Source organism: Danio aesculapii, chromosome 22, assembly GCF_903798145.1.
Source record: "Danio aesculapii chromosome 22, fDanAes4.1, whole genome shotgun sequence".
In the NCBI taxonomy this organism is placed as follows: Eukaryota; Metazoa; Chordata; class Actinopteri; order Cypriniformes; family Danionidae; genus Danio; species Danio aesculapii.
In genome coordinates, this window is record NC_079456.1 from 22,650,787 (window position 1) to 22,668,251 (window position 17,465).

At 39.0% G+C, this 17,465-nt stretch overlaps 1 protein-coding gene across 1 annotated transcript in view; it reads right to left on the reverse strand.

Moving 5' to 3' along the window:
- Window positions 1–17,295, reverse strand: part of chaf1a (chromatin assembly factor 1, subunit A (p150)) — a 22,774-nt gene extending 5,479 nt beyond the window's left edge. Inside the window, exons 1-13 of the mRNA XM_056447249.1 lie at window positions 16,978–17,295; window positions 16,085–16,132; window positions 13,477–14,072; window positions 13,340–13,387; window positions 11,365–11,606; window positions 11,219–11,279; window positions 11,065–11,133; window positions 5,312–5,526; window positions 5,019–5,190; window positions 2,800–2,880; window positions 2,621–2,719; window positions 2,295–2,541; window positions 1,813–1,954 (exon numbers count right to left, since the gene is read on the reverse strand). Coding sequence (XP_056303224.1) covers window positions 1,813–1,954; window positions 2,295–2,541; window positions 2,621–2,719; window positions 2,800–2,880; window positions 5,019–5,190; window positions 5,312–5,526; window positions 11,065–11,133; window positions 11,219–11,279; window positions 11,365–11,606; window positions 13,340–13,387; window positions 13,477–14,072; window positions 16,085–16,132; window positions 16,978–17,032 — 2,075 coding nt within the window. The 5' untranslated portion in view covers window positions 17,033–17,295. The remainder of the gene's footprint in view (window positions 1–1,812; window positions 1,955–2,294; window positions 2,542–2,620; window positions 2,720–2,799; window positions 2,881–5,018; window positions 5,191–5,311; window positions 5,527–11,064; window positions 11,134–11,218; window positions 11,280–11,364; window positions 11,607–13,339; window positions 13,388–13,476; window positions 14,073–16,084; window positions 16,133–16,977) is intronic.
- Window positions 17,296–17,465: the final 170 nt, after the last annotated feature.

Below are 17,465 nucleotides of genomic sequence, written 5' to 3' on the forward strand. Positions count from 1 at the left end.
TCAAAACAGACACAAATCCTTTACGAAGGCTAAGAAACTAGATAATTACAGTTAACTCAGTGACAGTGTTTCCATATTTTGGGCTGAGAAGTGAACCCCCTTCACACAAAAACAGCTACAAATATCAAAATGTGTAGAGCAATAGATTGTTGCTGAAATAAGTGTGAAAGAACACAAAATCTGCCTATTACTAAAAAAATATTCAGCACATTAATGTAACTACTTATTTTCAAAATGAATTTTTGTAGCACAAATGTGTCTGGTTGTCTTGCTATAAAGTCAGAGGGTAAATATAAAAGCAACCCACTTTTTCTCAGATTTTTTTCTTCAGATTTCCGAATTTTTATATGCCTTGTAGATGGCTGTTGCTAACAAGGAAAAGAAGCAGTCTATTCTATCTATCAATCTATTCACCTGTCCATCACTCGAAGCCTAAATGTAAACTATATCTCTCTTAAGATTTGAAATAGTTTTCAGAAGCTCGAGATCGGTGTGAACTGAATCCAAAATTTTCGCACATTAAAAAATAAATTCGACCTCACGTTGTGTGAATCGTACTGACACACTGCCTCCGAAACTTTCGTCAGTCATAAGAAATTAAAACCGGGATTTTTTTCTGTTTTCCGCATTCGAAAAAGCACCTTGAGACGTTTTGACAGTTCAGAGCACCGTACAACGAACGGCAAAACACAAAATACCGTTACTTGAGCCACAGATAACTTTGACAAACACAGTGCATAATATAAAACAGAATGTGGCAGACAGTTGAGAACCCGTGATTGATTCTGTGACTGTCACACCTCTCCCCTGTTGCTGTTTGGGGTGTGTGTGTGTGTGTGTGTGTCCATACATTTGAAACACAGACATAATCGCCTCATGGTCCGCTTCAGTCCGTTGCTCCGATACGTCAACGCGGCCGTCATCTATTATAATGTCTATGGTACGGCCCAGTCTCTGTTCAGGATTTGTTTCATACATAAATTTGTGAACTATAAGCAGTGTATCAAAATTCCACTGATTTCCTGAAATAAACTTTGCATTTGGGGATAATCCAGCGCAGCTCTTTGATAAGGAGGAGAGCTCTCCTTCCTCTCTATGTAGGCTAGTATTGGACGAACACTGTAGCCTATTCCTCTTCCTTTTTCTACTTTGGAGAAGAGAAAGGACAACAATGCATCACTGCTTAAATTGACTCTGAAAAGTTTTGCCTTTTTTTAGTGATGGATTAATTATTACGCATAAGACCAGTTTGGCACAAGTTCCATAAAGGCCAGTTTGGCAGCGCCTTTGTGTAGTCGAATATCATTCGATGTTGCATGTCCGCCAGTTCCTGCCTCTTTCTTGAAAGAGTTGAGCTACTTGTACAGTAAGTTAGGATTGCATGCATTTACATAGTAAAGAAAACACTCACAAAGAAACTCAACACTGAGAAACATAGAAAGCCCACTGCTAGCTGGCGTTTCTGAAGAGTTATTGTTAGCGCAACACAAACAGAACGCAGAAGTATAAATGCAGAGCTATGTGCAAGTCATGCGGCGTGGGATACATTGATGACTCGACACACAAGTATAAAACAGCCTTTAGCTTTGATTTCAGGAGATTTTATTTATGACTTTAAAGCAAATGTGTGCTAATTTTTAAAGATCGTAATGAAATCTACTTGTATTGACCTTATTCTGACTTTGTTAAAGTAACTATGATGATGTTACGGTCTGCATGCCCTATGAAATGACATCACTGCACAACTGTAGAATCTGTTTTGTGTGCTGACTTTCTTACTGAGGATCAGTATGACTCTGTGAACTGATTTACCTGGGTGGAATGCTGTCTGTCATATTGAGAGGGCTTTCTGTGGGCGAGGATGTTTGCTGGCGACAAAACTCCAGGAACTCGCTGATTATCACCTTATTGCTATTCACATTGCCATGCAGCAACGGCAGCAGCATTATAAGCACTGGAGAGAAACGAAAAACACAAAAGAATAATGTAACAGTGTTTTCAATTGTCAGTATTTATTTTAGGTGTCAATTTTCACTGGTAGTTTGTAATGCTTTGCTGCACAGCTAATAGTGTGAATGCCCTGCTTTGTAAAGTAATGAAGGTGATAATGGCCATGGTTGCATTGTTCCTGCATCACACTCGAATATTGTTGTCAAGGTTTAAATTAATGAAACTGTGGAGCAACGAATAAGAAACTGTCCAGCAAATTATGACACTAAAATAAATAGATAAGAAATCTTCAGGTTTTACTGTATAATATCTCTGTTACCCAAGTCAAGCTCACATGTACTCACATTTCTCGTTCCTCTGCTGGCGTGAGGCGTCTTGTTCAGGGGTGGAGGCCTCGTCTTTGGATAAAGGCTCCAGCATGCAGACAGCATATGGTTGCAGGAGGTCAGGCAAAGGCTTTTCTCCTTCCCAAAAGCAGCCGCGTACCACAGCCTCCAACACCTTCACCTTCCCTTTAGACATCAGCTCATTCTCCCATTCACGAGCCTTCATCCTCTGACGCACCTTCTGCTTCTCTGGGTCTCCACCCTCCTGCAAGAGCAGACCGTTAGCGTCGAGACATGACCAAATGGGACAATTAAAAATGGCTGATTAATATTTTTTTAACTACCTCATCTTCAAGTGCTCCTTCCCCTTCTGAGAGATAACCATGGGGCACAAAGAACCCATCATCATCGTCATCATCATCTCCTCCTTCCTCGTCGTCATCCTGGAGCGAAAAGCCAGATTAACATCTCCATGTTCAAATATGTAAACTTTGTAGCAGTAGAGTGATGTCAGATCGCTCACCCCCTCACTGTGTGACAGAGACTCTCCCGGCTCCTCCTCCTCCCACTCTTCATCACTGTCCACCTCATAATCCAGCAGATCCTGATAAAGACACAAAAATCACTTAGAATTTGTCAATTTAGGTTACTAGGAAAGCACATTAAAAAACAAAATAAGCTTTGGTAAAGATATAAATGTGACCACAAAAGTTGAGCTACTAAGACAATTTTGTATCAGTTGAAATTGACACACTCACTGGCCACTTTATTAGACACACCAGTCCAACTGCTAGTTAACGCAAATTTCTAATCAGCCAATCACATGGCAGCAACTCAATGCATTTAGGCATGTAGACATGGTCAAGACGATCTGCTGCAGTTCAAACCGAGCATCAGAATGAGGAAGAAAGGTGATTTAAGTGACTTTGAATGTGACATGGTTGTTGGTGCCAGACAGGCTGCTCTGAGTATTTAAGAAACTGCTGATCTACTGGGATTTTCACGCACAACCATCTCTAGAGTTTACAGAGAATGGTCCAAAAAAAAAAAGAAAATATCCAGTGAGCGGCAGTTCTGTGGGCGCAAATGCCTTGCTGGTGCCAGATGTCAGAGGAGAATGGCCAGACTGGTTCGAGCTGATAGAAAGGCAACAGTAACTCAAATAACTACTCGTTACAAGCGAGGTAAGAAGAACATCTCTGAAAACACAACACGTCCAACCTTGAAGTGGATGGGCTACAACAGAAGATCACACCAGGTCCCACTCCTGTCAGCTAGGAACAGGAAACTGAGGCTACAATTCGCACAGGCTCACCAAAATAGGACAATAGAAGATTGGAAAAACATTGCCTGGTCTGATGAGTCTTAATTTTTGCTGCGACATTCGGATGGTAGGGTCAGAATTTGGCATTAACAACATGAAAGCATGAATCCATTCTGCCTTGTATCAACGGTGGTGGTGTAACGGTGTGAGGGATATGTTCTTTCTTCATTAGTACCAACTGAGCATCGCTTCAACACCACATCACACCATGTCCATCCTTTTATGACCCATTGTACTCATCTTCTGATGGCTACTTCCAGCAGAATAACACCATGTCATAAAGTGCGAATCATCTCAGACTGGTTTCTTGAGCATGACAGTGAGTTCACTGTACTCAAATGGCCTCCACTGTCACCAAATCTCAATCCAATAGAGCCCCTTTGGGATGTGGTGGAACGGGAGATTCCCATCATGGATGTGAAGCCGACAAATCTGTAGGAACTGTGTGATGCTATCATGTCAATATGAAGCAAAATCTTTGAGGAATATTTCCAGTACCTTGTTGAATCTTTGCCACGAAGGATTAAAGCAGTTCTGAAGGCAAAAGGGGGTCCAACTCGATACTAGTAAGATGTAACTAAGAAAGTGGCCGGTGAGTGTACAAACTAATGATGAAACCAAAACTAAAACTGTAATTATGATTTATGTTAACTTGTGTAATACTTATGATTGCCTAGAGCATTATTGTTTTGTTTTTGTGGAAATAGGCCTTCATAGGTTCCTTACTACAAACACACAATTTTTGCATTTTGCCAATAAAGGGAGTTTGCTGTTATTGTACAGGCCATCAAAGATGTTGATCCAAGAAAAAAAAAAAAAAGTTATCCATGGGAATTTATAAAATGCAACAAATAAATAAATAAAAAATATAGGCAAAATAAAGATAATACTCATGAATTCTGACAATAAATTAAAATCTTATAAAGCAAAACGATCGGCCTGTGGAAGAAACAAAACTTTTACAGTAGAGCCGATGGCCTGAAGATTAAAATCAATTGGTTTTTGAGTAAACTATCTGTTTTATAGCTGCTGTTTCACTAGCCAATTCATACTTTGAAGCTTTCGATTTTGCACCAGCTATGTATTTAGAGTTAATCGTTCAAGTAACTTAACGTTTATTTCCCCTATTGCTTGAAATAAATGAAACCATAAAGGAAGGAGGACTTTTGGACCCTTGACAGTCAGACCAATGAGCTTCTTTACAAGCCAATGTTCGACTTGGATTTCATACAAACTGTTCCTAAGCCAGATATAGTCATGGACTGTATCCATTGAGAACAAAAAAAGATTGTTGTTTTTCATATGACCTCTAAAGCAGCATAGAAGTAACACGCACATGTACAAAGAAATCCTAATACTGTTGCCATGACAACAGTATGGTTCAAGAAGCGCATCTCTAACTTTGCCATGCTTTTTACCTTGTCCAGCCTCAATGGGCAGCGTGGCGAGACGTGGGTGCTCTTTTTGCTCCAGGTGCCCCAATAAGCTGGCCGATAGTTGTCATGGAAATGCAGGAGCTTCATGCGGCCGTAACGACTGCGGTCTGGTCCACCATCTGCCTTCTGGCTCTCAGTTATGACCACACAGTCTCTAATAACACAGAACATAAACCAAACAAAGAGTTTTGACATCCCCCTAACAAAAGCAGCGTTCTGCACGAGTACATATCGAATACAAACAAATCCAAGCAACAAGCTCAGTGTGGCTTTACCCTTGTGCACTATGCCTGGGTCTGGTGGGACCTGAACTGCGAGGTTTGTGCCCTGTCCAGTCCTTCAGTCCATTCAGAGTACTGTCAGGTTTGGCAAGATAGCGGTCTAGGTCCTCTAGCACGGAGTCTTCACACTGTACTCGAGTCAGCGGTGCCAGAGACATGTGTGTTTTGATCTCAAATGGAGCAAACTTCCCGCAGGCAGAAGCCAGAGTCTGAAACACACAACAACAGTCAAAAAAATTCCTACACAGTACTTGACAAAATGGCCAAAAAGAACAAATATTGTGGATGTCAATGATTACAGGTTTCTAACATTTCAACAGAACGAAAAAAAAATGGTTTAAAACAAGTCAAGGATGAGTAAATGATGACAATTTTCAGTTTTGTGTGAACTGCCTTTTAAAGATGCATCTTTCAGGGTTCTTGCACCTTTTCCAACTTCAAATTCCAGCACTTTTTAAGCACTTTCAAGGTGCATTTTTATGCTTTTCCAGCACCTAACAACCACAGTAAACTGTGTTTATATATGCTGTATGTACCTTTTCACATTTAAATTCCATGTGCTATTATAAATAACCCAATATGACATTTAAACTTAAATTGTTTAATTTATATTTTGGAGCATAGATTTATTGGGATAGTTCACCTCAAATAAACTATCTCAAAAATGAGCTTACAGTCAGATTTTGTTTGGGTGTAGTACCAAACTTTCATCGTTCATGAGATTTCATGTGCAAGGCTACTCAAAATTCATGTAACAAATCAAACCCTTATGAGTCTGAGAATATTCTTGCTCCAAATTAATGAAATGTTCCTATGTCAACTGTTATGAAAATCAGTCACCAAATATGAAAACCATAGTTTGTAAGCTTTCATTAATATTACTTTTTATTTTTTTTTATTTATTTACTTTATATTACTTTAGGTTAGGACTAAGGTACTGTTGTAACTGTGTGCAAATGTCCCACTTGTCAAAGGGTGACAGTTAAGTGGTTAAAGGAAAACATGTTTAATGGTTCAAAATGTATCCCCTCTGTAAGTAGTCTTGGCATTCTATATAACCTATATATAATTGACAAATAATCACCAGACAGATAAATACAATTTCAATTTAAACACTTTAATTGTGTAAAATAGGAAGAAAAAAAAATCTGCCTTCTGCTTATCTTGAGCAACCCTCACATGGCATGGCGTGAAGCACACAAAAACTTAACTTAGCAAGGAAGTAGACTGTTGATTTTAGGAAAAATTCTGCAATGAAAATAGTGCAAAAATGAAACTGCACTAAACAAAATATATTGAAAAAATATTAACTAGCTTCTCCAGGAGTATGTCAAACAGGTTAGGTAGATACTGACATATAACTTATTTTTTTGCAAATATGTAATCTTAATAGCAATAACGGTCTTTTCATGAGCTGTAATATTAGTTTAATCTTAGTAAATGCAAGCCCTTTTGCAATGGTGTACGCGCTGCAGTTGCACGACTGGCAACATCGTTACGAGCAAATGAAGGATTAAATAGAATATCTTGTTCTTAAAATGTGCGGCAAACGCTGTTACCAGCAAACTCCGTCCCTCAGGCTTTATGGTGAATGGCTTAAGTCTTTTATCCACTCTTCGAAAAGTGTAAATGGTGGATCACCACATGATTACTGATCAGATGTGGCATTATTTGTAACTTCAGGTGGTTTCTAAAACAAAATCGGTCAGTGTTGTTTTCATACTCTCGTACTCAGACTTTTACATTTTCGCGGCTGTAGCTACCTGTCATTTGAAGGAAAGCGTTGACAGAGTGATTGACAGCTGATATTGACCAATCCATTCGTGTACAGATCAAGAGCAGTGGGCCAATGAAAGAAGCTTTAAGGCGGGGCAGGCATTGCAGACTTTTTGTTTACTGCAGCAAGTTGACATGACAACTGTTGTAAACTATTCCTGAGCGCCGCGTTTAGCGTTTTTAGGTGCAAATATGCATTTTGCGAGAATGTCTCCTATATCTGTGCACCCGTTGAATGAATGTAGACCTGCAATTTCTAATTCCAGCAGGTTCAAGCACTTTGTCCAAAATTCAAGCACTTTTCTAACCTTGAAAATACTATATTAAAATTCAAGCATTTTCCAGGATTTCCAGCACCCGTACGAACCCTGATCTTTATCAATTTGATTTAAGCGATTGACTAAATAAAGGTGTAAAAGGGTGCCTAAATGTTTTAACTTGTGTCCTTCTTAGAGGTGCTCCGATCAGGATTTTTGGGAAAAAAAAAAATAAAAATCACCTATCACTTGAAGCCATATCGCCTGATACTGATACGGATCACAGATTAAAAGGTTTAATGGAAGCCTTTTATTAATCATGTTTTTATAAATGTATATTACAAATATCATATGACAACTGCATTTATTGACAAGCATATTCCAACCTAAAACATTGCAGCCTGTGCTTGGTTAGCGAATAAGAACAGTTTAGGGCAGAAATGCTCAAACTAGGGCCTACAGGCAAAAGTTGACCCATGAAAAATTTTGATTTGCCAATCTCCTCTGAGAAGAAAGGCAGAATGTTGGGGGTAATGCTTTTAAAACACATTAGCCGCGTTTCCACTATCTCGCCTAAAGCGAGTGTGCCAGGGCCAGTTGCGTTTCCACTGTCACTTCTGGGGCCTGATCGGGCCAGCAGCCCGCCGAATACCTTGGGCCAAAGAGGGCCAGCTGGGGCTTTGGGGTGGAGTGGAAAAAGAGGAGGAGTTTGCCCGAGTCTGGTAAAGATGGCATGCCACCATTACACTAGTTTTCTGATCGCACAGAAGTACATAAAAATATATATATATATATAAATAAGGGAAAGAAAAACATATAGCTGGTCAGTTTAAGATAGGCTATTCCATAAAACACCTTATAGGCTAGGGGTCTTTTTGCTTATGATAGCCCTTATATTTCCCTTTTAAATGAAAGCGTGTTGCATAAAATAATAAAAGTAGTTTAAATTTATAAGTGATATTTCTTTGCTGCATCCTCGATGTTTCAAAAACGCATAATCTTTACACCGTATTAAAGACACAGTAGCCAGTAACAGTGGTCGAGAGTTTTTGTCAAGTTTGAATGGTGTGTTTGTGCATGAAACATGCGTGTTTAGATGCGTGTGTGTGTGAGAGAGACCAGGCGAAAGAGCACTCGCTTGACAGCTCTTGATGCCGCGAGTGGGTTGGTTTCTTTCTTTTGGAGAGAATCCGAAATATGAATACAACAGAAAGACATAAAACTTGACAAATTACATGTCTACTTTTGTATGCTCAACACAATAGTGTCATCTCTAGATAAAATAGCCTAAGATATATTGAAATCACTTGAAGAATTACAAATATCAGAAATAATAAAATCCCATTAAATAGAGCAATATAAAACAAACAAAAGCTAGAACAATTTTGGTATATACAATACAAAAAAAAAAAAAAAACGTTTCAAGACATTTTAAACTTTAATTTTACTAACCTGAAAAAAGATTTTAGATATTTACTAAAAACAATAAACAGTTTTGAAATATTATTATATAAAAGTATTTGGATACGATGATATTAATCAAATAGTGTAAACAGCGTTTTTTAGGTGAGTGAAACCATCAGAAACTACCTTCTTTTCTGTCATTCAGTCCGCGCAGTGCTGCTTTATAAATGGATGGGGAAAAACTGCAAGTAAAAAATGCGTTCTATGTCCTCAAACAAATCTTTTCGTTTTTATATGACATGGTAAAATGTAAAAATGAAATTAAACGTAGAGCTTTATTAGTGGATAGCTGCTGAGCGCAACGAAATATAGGTTATAGCTAGGGTCAGACAAAATCTGTGGACATTTTTGCGCAGAATTTTATTTTTAAAACCTCTGCGGATTTATGCTAAATTATGCTATAATTTTAGGAGTATCATAACTATAAATTTAATATATGAAATAAAAAAATAACACCCTTTGTTTACTATGTAAATCCAATTAGATCCACTTATTTGGCAAACAAAGCACTTCTCTTTTATAATATCTCTACTATAAGACCAAAAATATTATTTTACAAACTGTATTATATTTATTACTTGCTAAACGAGGATGTTATAAAATACATTTTATACTGAGTTATTACCGGAGAATTTCTGTGGTTTTACATTATGGGTTGTGCGCTGGGTCATCCCTGTACAGCAGGGCTATTCAATTGGCGGCCCGCAGGCCGAATCCAGCCCCCGAGGCAATTTGTTCTGGCCCTCCAAACAGTGTGACCAAGACATCAAAAATAAATTTAGTTCAGTCGAAAAACGGCTGCTATTCAGCTATTGTCATTTCTAATTTTAAAACCAAAAGACATGACGACACCTCCGTTTGTTGTAATTTGAGCGTTGCTTACTTCACAATTTGAATATGTTTGGGTTTTTTGCTACTAAGAGGAACATCTGCCATTTACACAATGTAAATTATAAAGACACGATACTGCGTCTTGAAAATGCTGCCCGAGTTTAGCCTAAACCATAGCTCTCATAGTCGCTAATCAACCACAAATGTGGAAGGAGCAGAAGTTTGAGTGACTTGGTGAAAGAAGCGGCACTCATGTTTTTACACAGTTTTGAATAAGATGTGTGAATGGCCCTAACAGCGTGGTGCGAGGATAAGTATTTAAAAATACACCATCTTCCCCGTGACGCGGTGCCGCCTGTTAAGTACCCCTACTTATGGACAGTATGATGCTACGGCAGCTGTTGCGTGAGCTCTTAAAATGGGGTCAAGAAATCCTATTTTCCACTAATATCCACATATTCAGTTGCATAAGCACAGAGGGGACGTTTCACACACTGTTTTTGCACCATGTAAAAAAAATGTGTCGCGAGCTTTGCATCATCTGATCTGCCTTTGTAGAGACCACTGATCAGACTCCCCAACCAAGCAATTATTGGCCGATAGTGATCGGGGACCAATCCGTACCAAATCCGAGTACACTAATGCTGTTCACACCAGGCGCGGATAAATCACGCTGTTTGCGCATAAATAGACGTGTAACCATTTGCGTTTACTCACTTCATTCACGCGTGACAATCCGCTTCAGAACAGATGCGTATTCGCATCAGGGGCAGGCCTTCTGTCTGCCCGGTAACTGTAGCTTCGTTGCCAAATGGCGAACATGGATTTTATTGAGAAAATAACTGTTTATGTGTTTTATAAAGACTGAAAAACAGCGTCGATTCATTTGGAGCAGTGTCTGAGTCCACTAGATCCTTTCAGAGGTGCAGCCAGCTCTGTGAGCTCAAACTCCCCCAGAAACTTAACCTAGATGATGGAAGCTTTCAGCTGTGCTTCTGACTGAGCCGAGCCCAGTTTGATGAACTGTTGTCAGTGTAGGCAGGAGGATTTTCCCCAGGGAGACCAACAACAGGCACTACGTCATAATCACGGCCCGACAAGAGCAAGCTCCTGATTGGTTAACGCGGCACGAATGCCCGCTGAAGTTCAGATCTTCAAACTCGAGCGTCTCTCGTGATTCGCGCGTTAAGCAGAGAAAACGCTCAATTTTCCCTGCGCCCCAGGATGTCTATTCGCATTGACTCAACATGTAAATTACTCGCGCTTGACGCATCTTCCGCGTCTGGTGTGAACACAGCATAAGTCCTTTTTAAAACTTCCGGAGGTTGTTAAAATTGTATTTGATTGAATTGCATTTAATTTATGTGCTAATGTGGTTAAAGGGAGCTTTGTGGGAGTAAATGCCTAAGTGACTCTTACCTTTGGTGCCAACTGGGTCTTGGGCTTCTGTAGAAACCGTGTAATCTCAGCCTTCTCAGCTTTAATTCGCTAAAACAGATGTGAAAATGCAATGAGGACATATACAGCTTGCCAAACGGTCACATTCAAGACTCTCAGCAAATGAAACACTCACATCTTTCTCTTCCTTCAACCGTTTTTCCTCTTCTTTCTTCCTTTTCTCTTCTAGTTTGGCCCTAAAGAGAGTTTACAGTTAAATACTCAAATCAGAGTAAACTCCATCACAGCTTCCATTGTTGTGAAACACTGGGTCACTCTTACTCAATTTTCATCTGCCGTTGCTCTTCTTTAGCTTTTAATTTCTCCGCTTTTTCTTTTTCGTCCCTCTCCTTTTTTTCCCGGCGCTCCTTTTCATCTTTCTCTTTTTTCTCTTTCTTCTCCCTCTCCTTCTCCTCTTTCAGCTTGCGGGCCTCCTCTTTCTTCTTCTCCTTGGCAGCTTTGGCCTCCTGTTTCTGCCGTTCTTTCTCATCCCTCTGTAGCTGCTTCTCCTGCTCTTGAACACTCTGAGGGACAAAAAGACAAAGGGCTATTCAGCTGAAGCACAAAATTCCAGAGTTACAACATAATTAATCCATCTTTAACTCTTAACAATTGGATAAAATTTGAGAGACTGAGAAAAAAATGCTTTACTCTCTTAAAAGGCCAAACTTCAGCCATGCACAGCAACTTTACTGTTTTTGTAATTAAACTCACAGCTTCACAGACATTGTACAGACAGATAATTTGAACATTTCTCATTCATTCAAGTAAATGTAGGCCTATCTTCTGGCATTACTGTTTTCAACAAATTATAACTCCACACCTAAAGGAATAGTTCACATTTACTCAGTCTTCGCTTTTCACAAATCTGTTTGAGTTACTTTTGTCTGTTGAACACTAAACAAACAGTTTTGAAAAATGTTGAAATCCAGTAACCATTGAGTTTCATAGTATTTTCTGTTCCTGCTATGGAAGTCACTGGTTATAGGTTTCTAACATAAAAAAGGGTGCTTCCACATCTGTAGATTGATTGTTTTCTTCCAAAACAGGGATTAAAATCGTTACAGTGTTGCTTTGTTCTTGGTTACATGGCAAAGACTCAGAACGGACCAAAACAGTTAAAACAAGTCACGTGCGAGTATACTCTCCTCACGTTGGTCAGAGTTCTATGTTTAATTTTTCAGAGCTGTCATACGCCGTTATTTGATTTTATGACAATGAAAAGACATTATAAGGAAAAAGTTGTACTTTAATTTTGAATGGTGACAGCCACAGACATCGTCGCCAAACATAAATCAGAGGTGAAACTTTCTCATACAGGAGCCATTGGTTAGAATTATGCATTATAGGCTTTATATTATTTACCTTACTCTTCGCGTACAAGCGGGCGCAGCCATTTGAATCTTTTTGGCTCGAGACTTCCGGTCTCATTCACTTCAATTGATTTTTAGATGTTAAAAACAGCTGGTTATGCTGCTTGATGTTGAACTGACATTTCCTTATTATATGATTCTGCTTTGTATAATCATGCAAACACTTGTTTGTAGAGCGAGTAGTTTGACCATTTTTTGCGATTTATTATTCCTAGTCATTTCTCCCATAGGGAGCTAAATTAAAAGTTTTAAAACAATTCCAAAAATGAGGCACTTCCGCATTAGAATAAAGTCACTAGTGAGAAATAACAGATAAACTGAGACTGTAGTTTGTTTCATTTTAATAACAGAGAAACAGCTCTCGTTAATAGCATGTTTTCAGTTTTGTATTCGACATGAAATGCACAGAAATGACATCCTGCCCTATTCATCATTCTCTCTTCATATAGCCATGCCTATTAAATGTCCATAATACACTGTGATATAGCCTGGTTCATTAGTTTGTTGGAACGTATTGCTTTCTCACTATAATCAATCCGCTACAGAGTTTGTTTCAATTGGGTGAGACCACCTCTTTCAAGCAATCTTGGACCGATAGTTTTGGCGCAGATCAGAATGCGATTGCAGTTTTCACATATGCCAAACGAACTGAGCTAACAGGGCATATGCACCAGGTTCTGAAACAAACATCTAGGTGTGAAAGTAACCTAAATTTACACTTTTCACAAAGCAAACCTAAGATAAAATATGATAAATACTGCATTATTACACAATTAAAAGTATTATTGTAACAAAAATGCCTAATATTCATTAATATTATATTTAAATATATGTATATTTTCTTTCTATTTGTATCATTTGAGAAACAATGTTTTGTTTTTTACCTTAAGGGATCGTCTTTTCACTTTATTGGCTGCATTTATCCGTGATGTCTGCAACAACAACGAAAAAAGAGATCGCACTAATAAATAGATTGCACGACAACAGAAGCACTATATGATAGGAGTATAACCCTACTCACAGAGGCAGGGGTGGTTGGAGCGCTCTTGCTGGGCTCTGGTGAGCTCGCGATGACAGAGGCGGAGCTGGTGGACCCTGTGGACAGCACAGACTCATTCCCATGACTAACTTCAGCCTCCTGCTGCTCCTCTTCCTCCTCCTCCTCCTCAGTGTCAGAGTCCTGAGTGATGTCCAGAAGCGGGAGGGCTTCTACATCATCAGCTTCATCCTTTTCAGTCTCCTCCTCCGTCAGTGGTGTAGTCGGTTCTGTAGATTCTGTAGTACCTTCAGGGGTCTTTGTTTTTTCTTCGCTAAGAGGGCAGGTGGTAGCGACCGGAGGGGCCGGCTGCTGTTTGGCAGAATCGTTTGAGTCTTCAGTTAGGTCAATAGTGGCTTCAACAGCTGAGCGGACTGGGGAACGCTTCCGCCGACTCATGAAGCAATCAAGGGGACCACGGCCATTTACCAGAGCCGGGCCATGGTGCGAGATGGAGGAGCTGTCCTGATCATTTTCCTGATCACTGGGTTCAGAACACTTGGAAGCAACAGGACCTTTGGTTCTTTTGGGCTCATTGCATTCCTTGGGTTCTGGGTTGAGCCTTTTGAAAGGCAGACGTGCTGAAGGGAGGTAACATTGTTAGATGACACTATGACACTTTAAATTCCCATTTGCTAACTTTCTTAGAAGAAAACTATATCATACACAAAAATATGACTTCAGTGATTTAACAGTAAACACAGAAAGCATAGATTCACCGTGAGTCGGTTGAAAATCGGTTGAAAATTTTCGATTTGAATAATCGCGATACATTTGTTACAGAGGGGGTGCTGTTTATAGGCGCAAGCTTGCTTTATCTGCACATCAGCGGCGAGCAAGAGGTGGGGCGGCAGAGTAAAATGACAGTGGTGAAGTGCGCCAGACAAACACAAACTGTGTGCAAATACTGCAAAAAGACGCTTACTTCCATTAACAGAAGAACGAATGTGATGCACATAAACCGTCAGAACAGTGAAAAACTACGATCACAAACGTCTATATGCAAAAAAACTATTAATAATTCAAAGCACACAGAGTGGATGATTTGTAGGTCCACTTGCTCCAATGAGTGCTACGGAAGTCACACGGCGCATCAGTGTTTACACAGCAAAAGTATGAAAATGTTTTTCAGACTGAAAGTCTTTTTTAAATTAATGCAAATTTTAATAATTTGCTTATTGAATTTTTAAAAATGTTCAAGATTCTCTCCTTAAGTGTATCACATTGACACTTATAATAATTAATTATACGAGTAATATTAATTATTCACTTTCATAGTCATGTTCAACTCCTGTCTCTGTCCTACTATACAATTGGTAATTTTATAATCAGTATTTTATGCCAGAGGACTGTCCCCTGGAGCAGAGGGCCTATTGACCACCTCTGTACCCACTGCTCTCTGCTTTAGGAAAGGATTTCCTTCTCAGTCTCAGTGAAAAAGTTTTTTTTCATCAGGAGATGACATTGTAAATGTGCAAAGACCTCAGCTTATGCCAGAAAACAGAGATATGCTGATATTTATTTTTAACAATGTAAAATCCAAGCACAGTCACAGCTTTAGCTTGTTATAAAAATATGTGCAGGATTTAAGAAAAAAAATTAAAGGCTCTTCACTTTCAAATTGTTTCAAATAATTTTGTTGAAATCATGACCGAATCGTGAAATTAGTATCGTAAATCGTATCGTGAGTCAGGTGAATCGTTACATCCCTACTAATAACCCTTGTGTGTATCCAGAACTGGTAAACACAGTAGTTTTTACAATTTTTTTTGGCATCCTAAATTTTCTTGGAGTTTGGTATGACTACATTTATTTTTTGCTATTCAACAAAGTAAATATCAGAAAAAGAGAGTCCCAAAAAACAGAAATATCTGATTATGGTGCATATAGACGTTTACATTACACTTATTTTACCAACATTCCAAAGAGTTCCATTATCAGCACCACAGTACACTGAAACTGTGCTGTCTGGCCCGGATCAACCTTGAATGGTTAAGCAAACAGAACCATTCAGCCAGACAGTGGAAAAGCAGCTATGGATTGTTTTGATAATGATTTTGTTTACTTTAAAAGACAATTTTCATTTCTGGATGAACTATCCCTTTAAAATGAAAGTAAATCAGGCCATTTACACAACCAACAGTTACAAAATACAAACAGCTGTTAATAAAGGTTAATATGGGAACTCTAGATTACATCCTCTATTTTAACTAAAGTGTTACGCTGATGACAAAAGTACTTTTCTGTTGAAGCTTAAAAATAAAAAGTGAAATATTGTAACCATAAAGGAACTAGCCTAAAAATTTTAGCATGCTTTTTGTTTAATAATCATTAATTTTCACTGATGGCCTTCTGAATGTTTAATGCGTGTGTGTTTGTGTATTTAAGAAAAGTAAGCCAATTGACTCGAGTATCATGCACTTTTACACAATCACAACGCATTCTGGCTATAAAGAAATTACAGAATATTATTATAGAAAACTGAAATGATGCAATAGCCCTGGTCCTTAATGCATAATTAAACCATACAAAATATATTTTGTAGCACGTCATAACATTAATAGCCTAAATTCTCAAAACTAATGTTGTTTACCTTGAACAAGCTTCTTGTTGGTATTAGCTTTGCCCACACAATCCATATCTGAAATGAACAAAAGGTATGTTGAAGTCAAATCCTTAACAAACACAAAACAAGTCAAATGACATTAATGTGACATGAACGTTGACAAATCGCTAAGATCAAAACTCAATAGAAAACATAAAAGTATTTGTTGTCGAAGCATGTTTCGTCATAACAAAGGTGATTGCTACGTCTACATGCTAACTACTGACAGTCACAGCCGAACCTGACCTGACTTTTTCTCTTTTCGAGCATAAACAGTAAACCTTCACGTTAAGTGTCAAAAGCTTCAAGAAAATGTATAAAGAGTTTCATGACGGCAATAGACGCAAACAGCGTGTATAATGTTTATTTTTAATCTCCCGCCATTCAGTGAATGATGGTTTGCAGGCCTGTGGCGACTGAGAGTTTGGCTACTGAACCTGAGCCATTAACTTAATACATCTAACAGTTCGACTGAAGAACAAAGAACCAGACGGAGCTCAAAACAACATATGCAAGACATTTTTCGACAAATACTCGAGAATAAAGGGAAAACAAACAAAATGCGAGATTAAATGCACATTTGAACGTAAAAACTAAATTGTCAATAACAAATCTGAGCGCATAGCTCACTTGCTAACGTGCTAATTTAGACCAAAAAACTTTCGACAACCACGAAAACTACTGGTAAACAAAACCTAAATAGCAATTTGATCATTTTCGAAGACAAACATGCAATAATAATACTTTTTCAGAATAGCTGTGAGGTAAAATATGCATTTTCAGTACTATTGCCCACTTAAATCATGCCTCTGTGTTGATTTACGACATTATACTCGATGTAATTAATCAGTAAATAATGTATTTTACAATAAAAGCCAGACCTCTGCGTGGAGTGGAGGCCAGAGGCTCTTCGGCCGCGAGCATCACGACCACCATCCGCGCGCCCTTCGGCTCCGTGCGCTCGCTAACACTGGAACTCTTACACGGAAACGGGGAGCGCGATTTTGGACTCCGTACACAGCTTCTTACGGCAACTCATCGACTCCACGACTTTTCCTGTGTAACGTTAACTTGTCAAGGCTAATTCAACGGGTTTCTGTAACTTTTGGAGGTTTAACTTCGTATTTTTTTCGTGTGTGTGATCCTGCTCCCCGCGTTCCCGTCTCATCCCCGGCCAGACTCCCTCGCGCTCCCCGCTCAGAATTGGCGGGAGCTTGTCGCTGGCCTGGATTGAAAGCTGTGATTGGTCAGTAATGCACCGCGTCGTATCTACGAAGATACACGTTATTGGCTGATACTTGCAGTCCTGCCTTCCAACGCGTAGCTTTGAGCTGTGATTGGACAAGGAGTGTGATTCTCGAGTAGCATT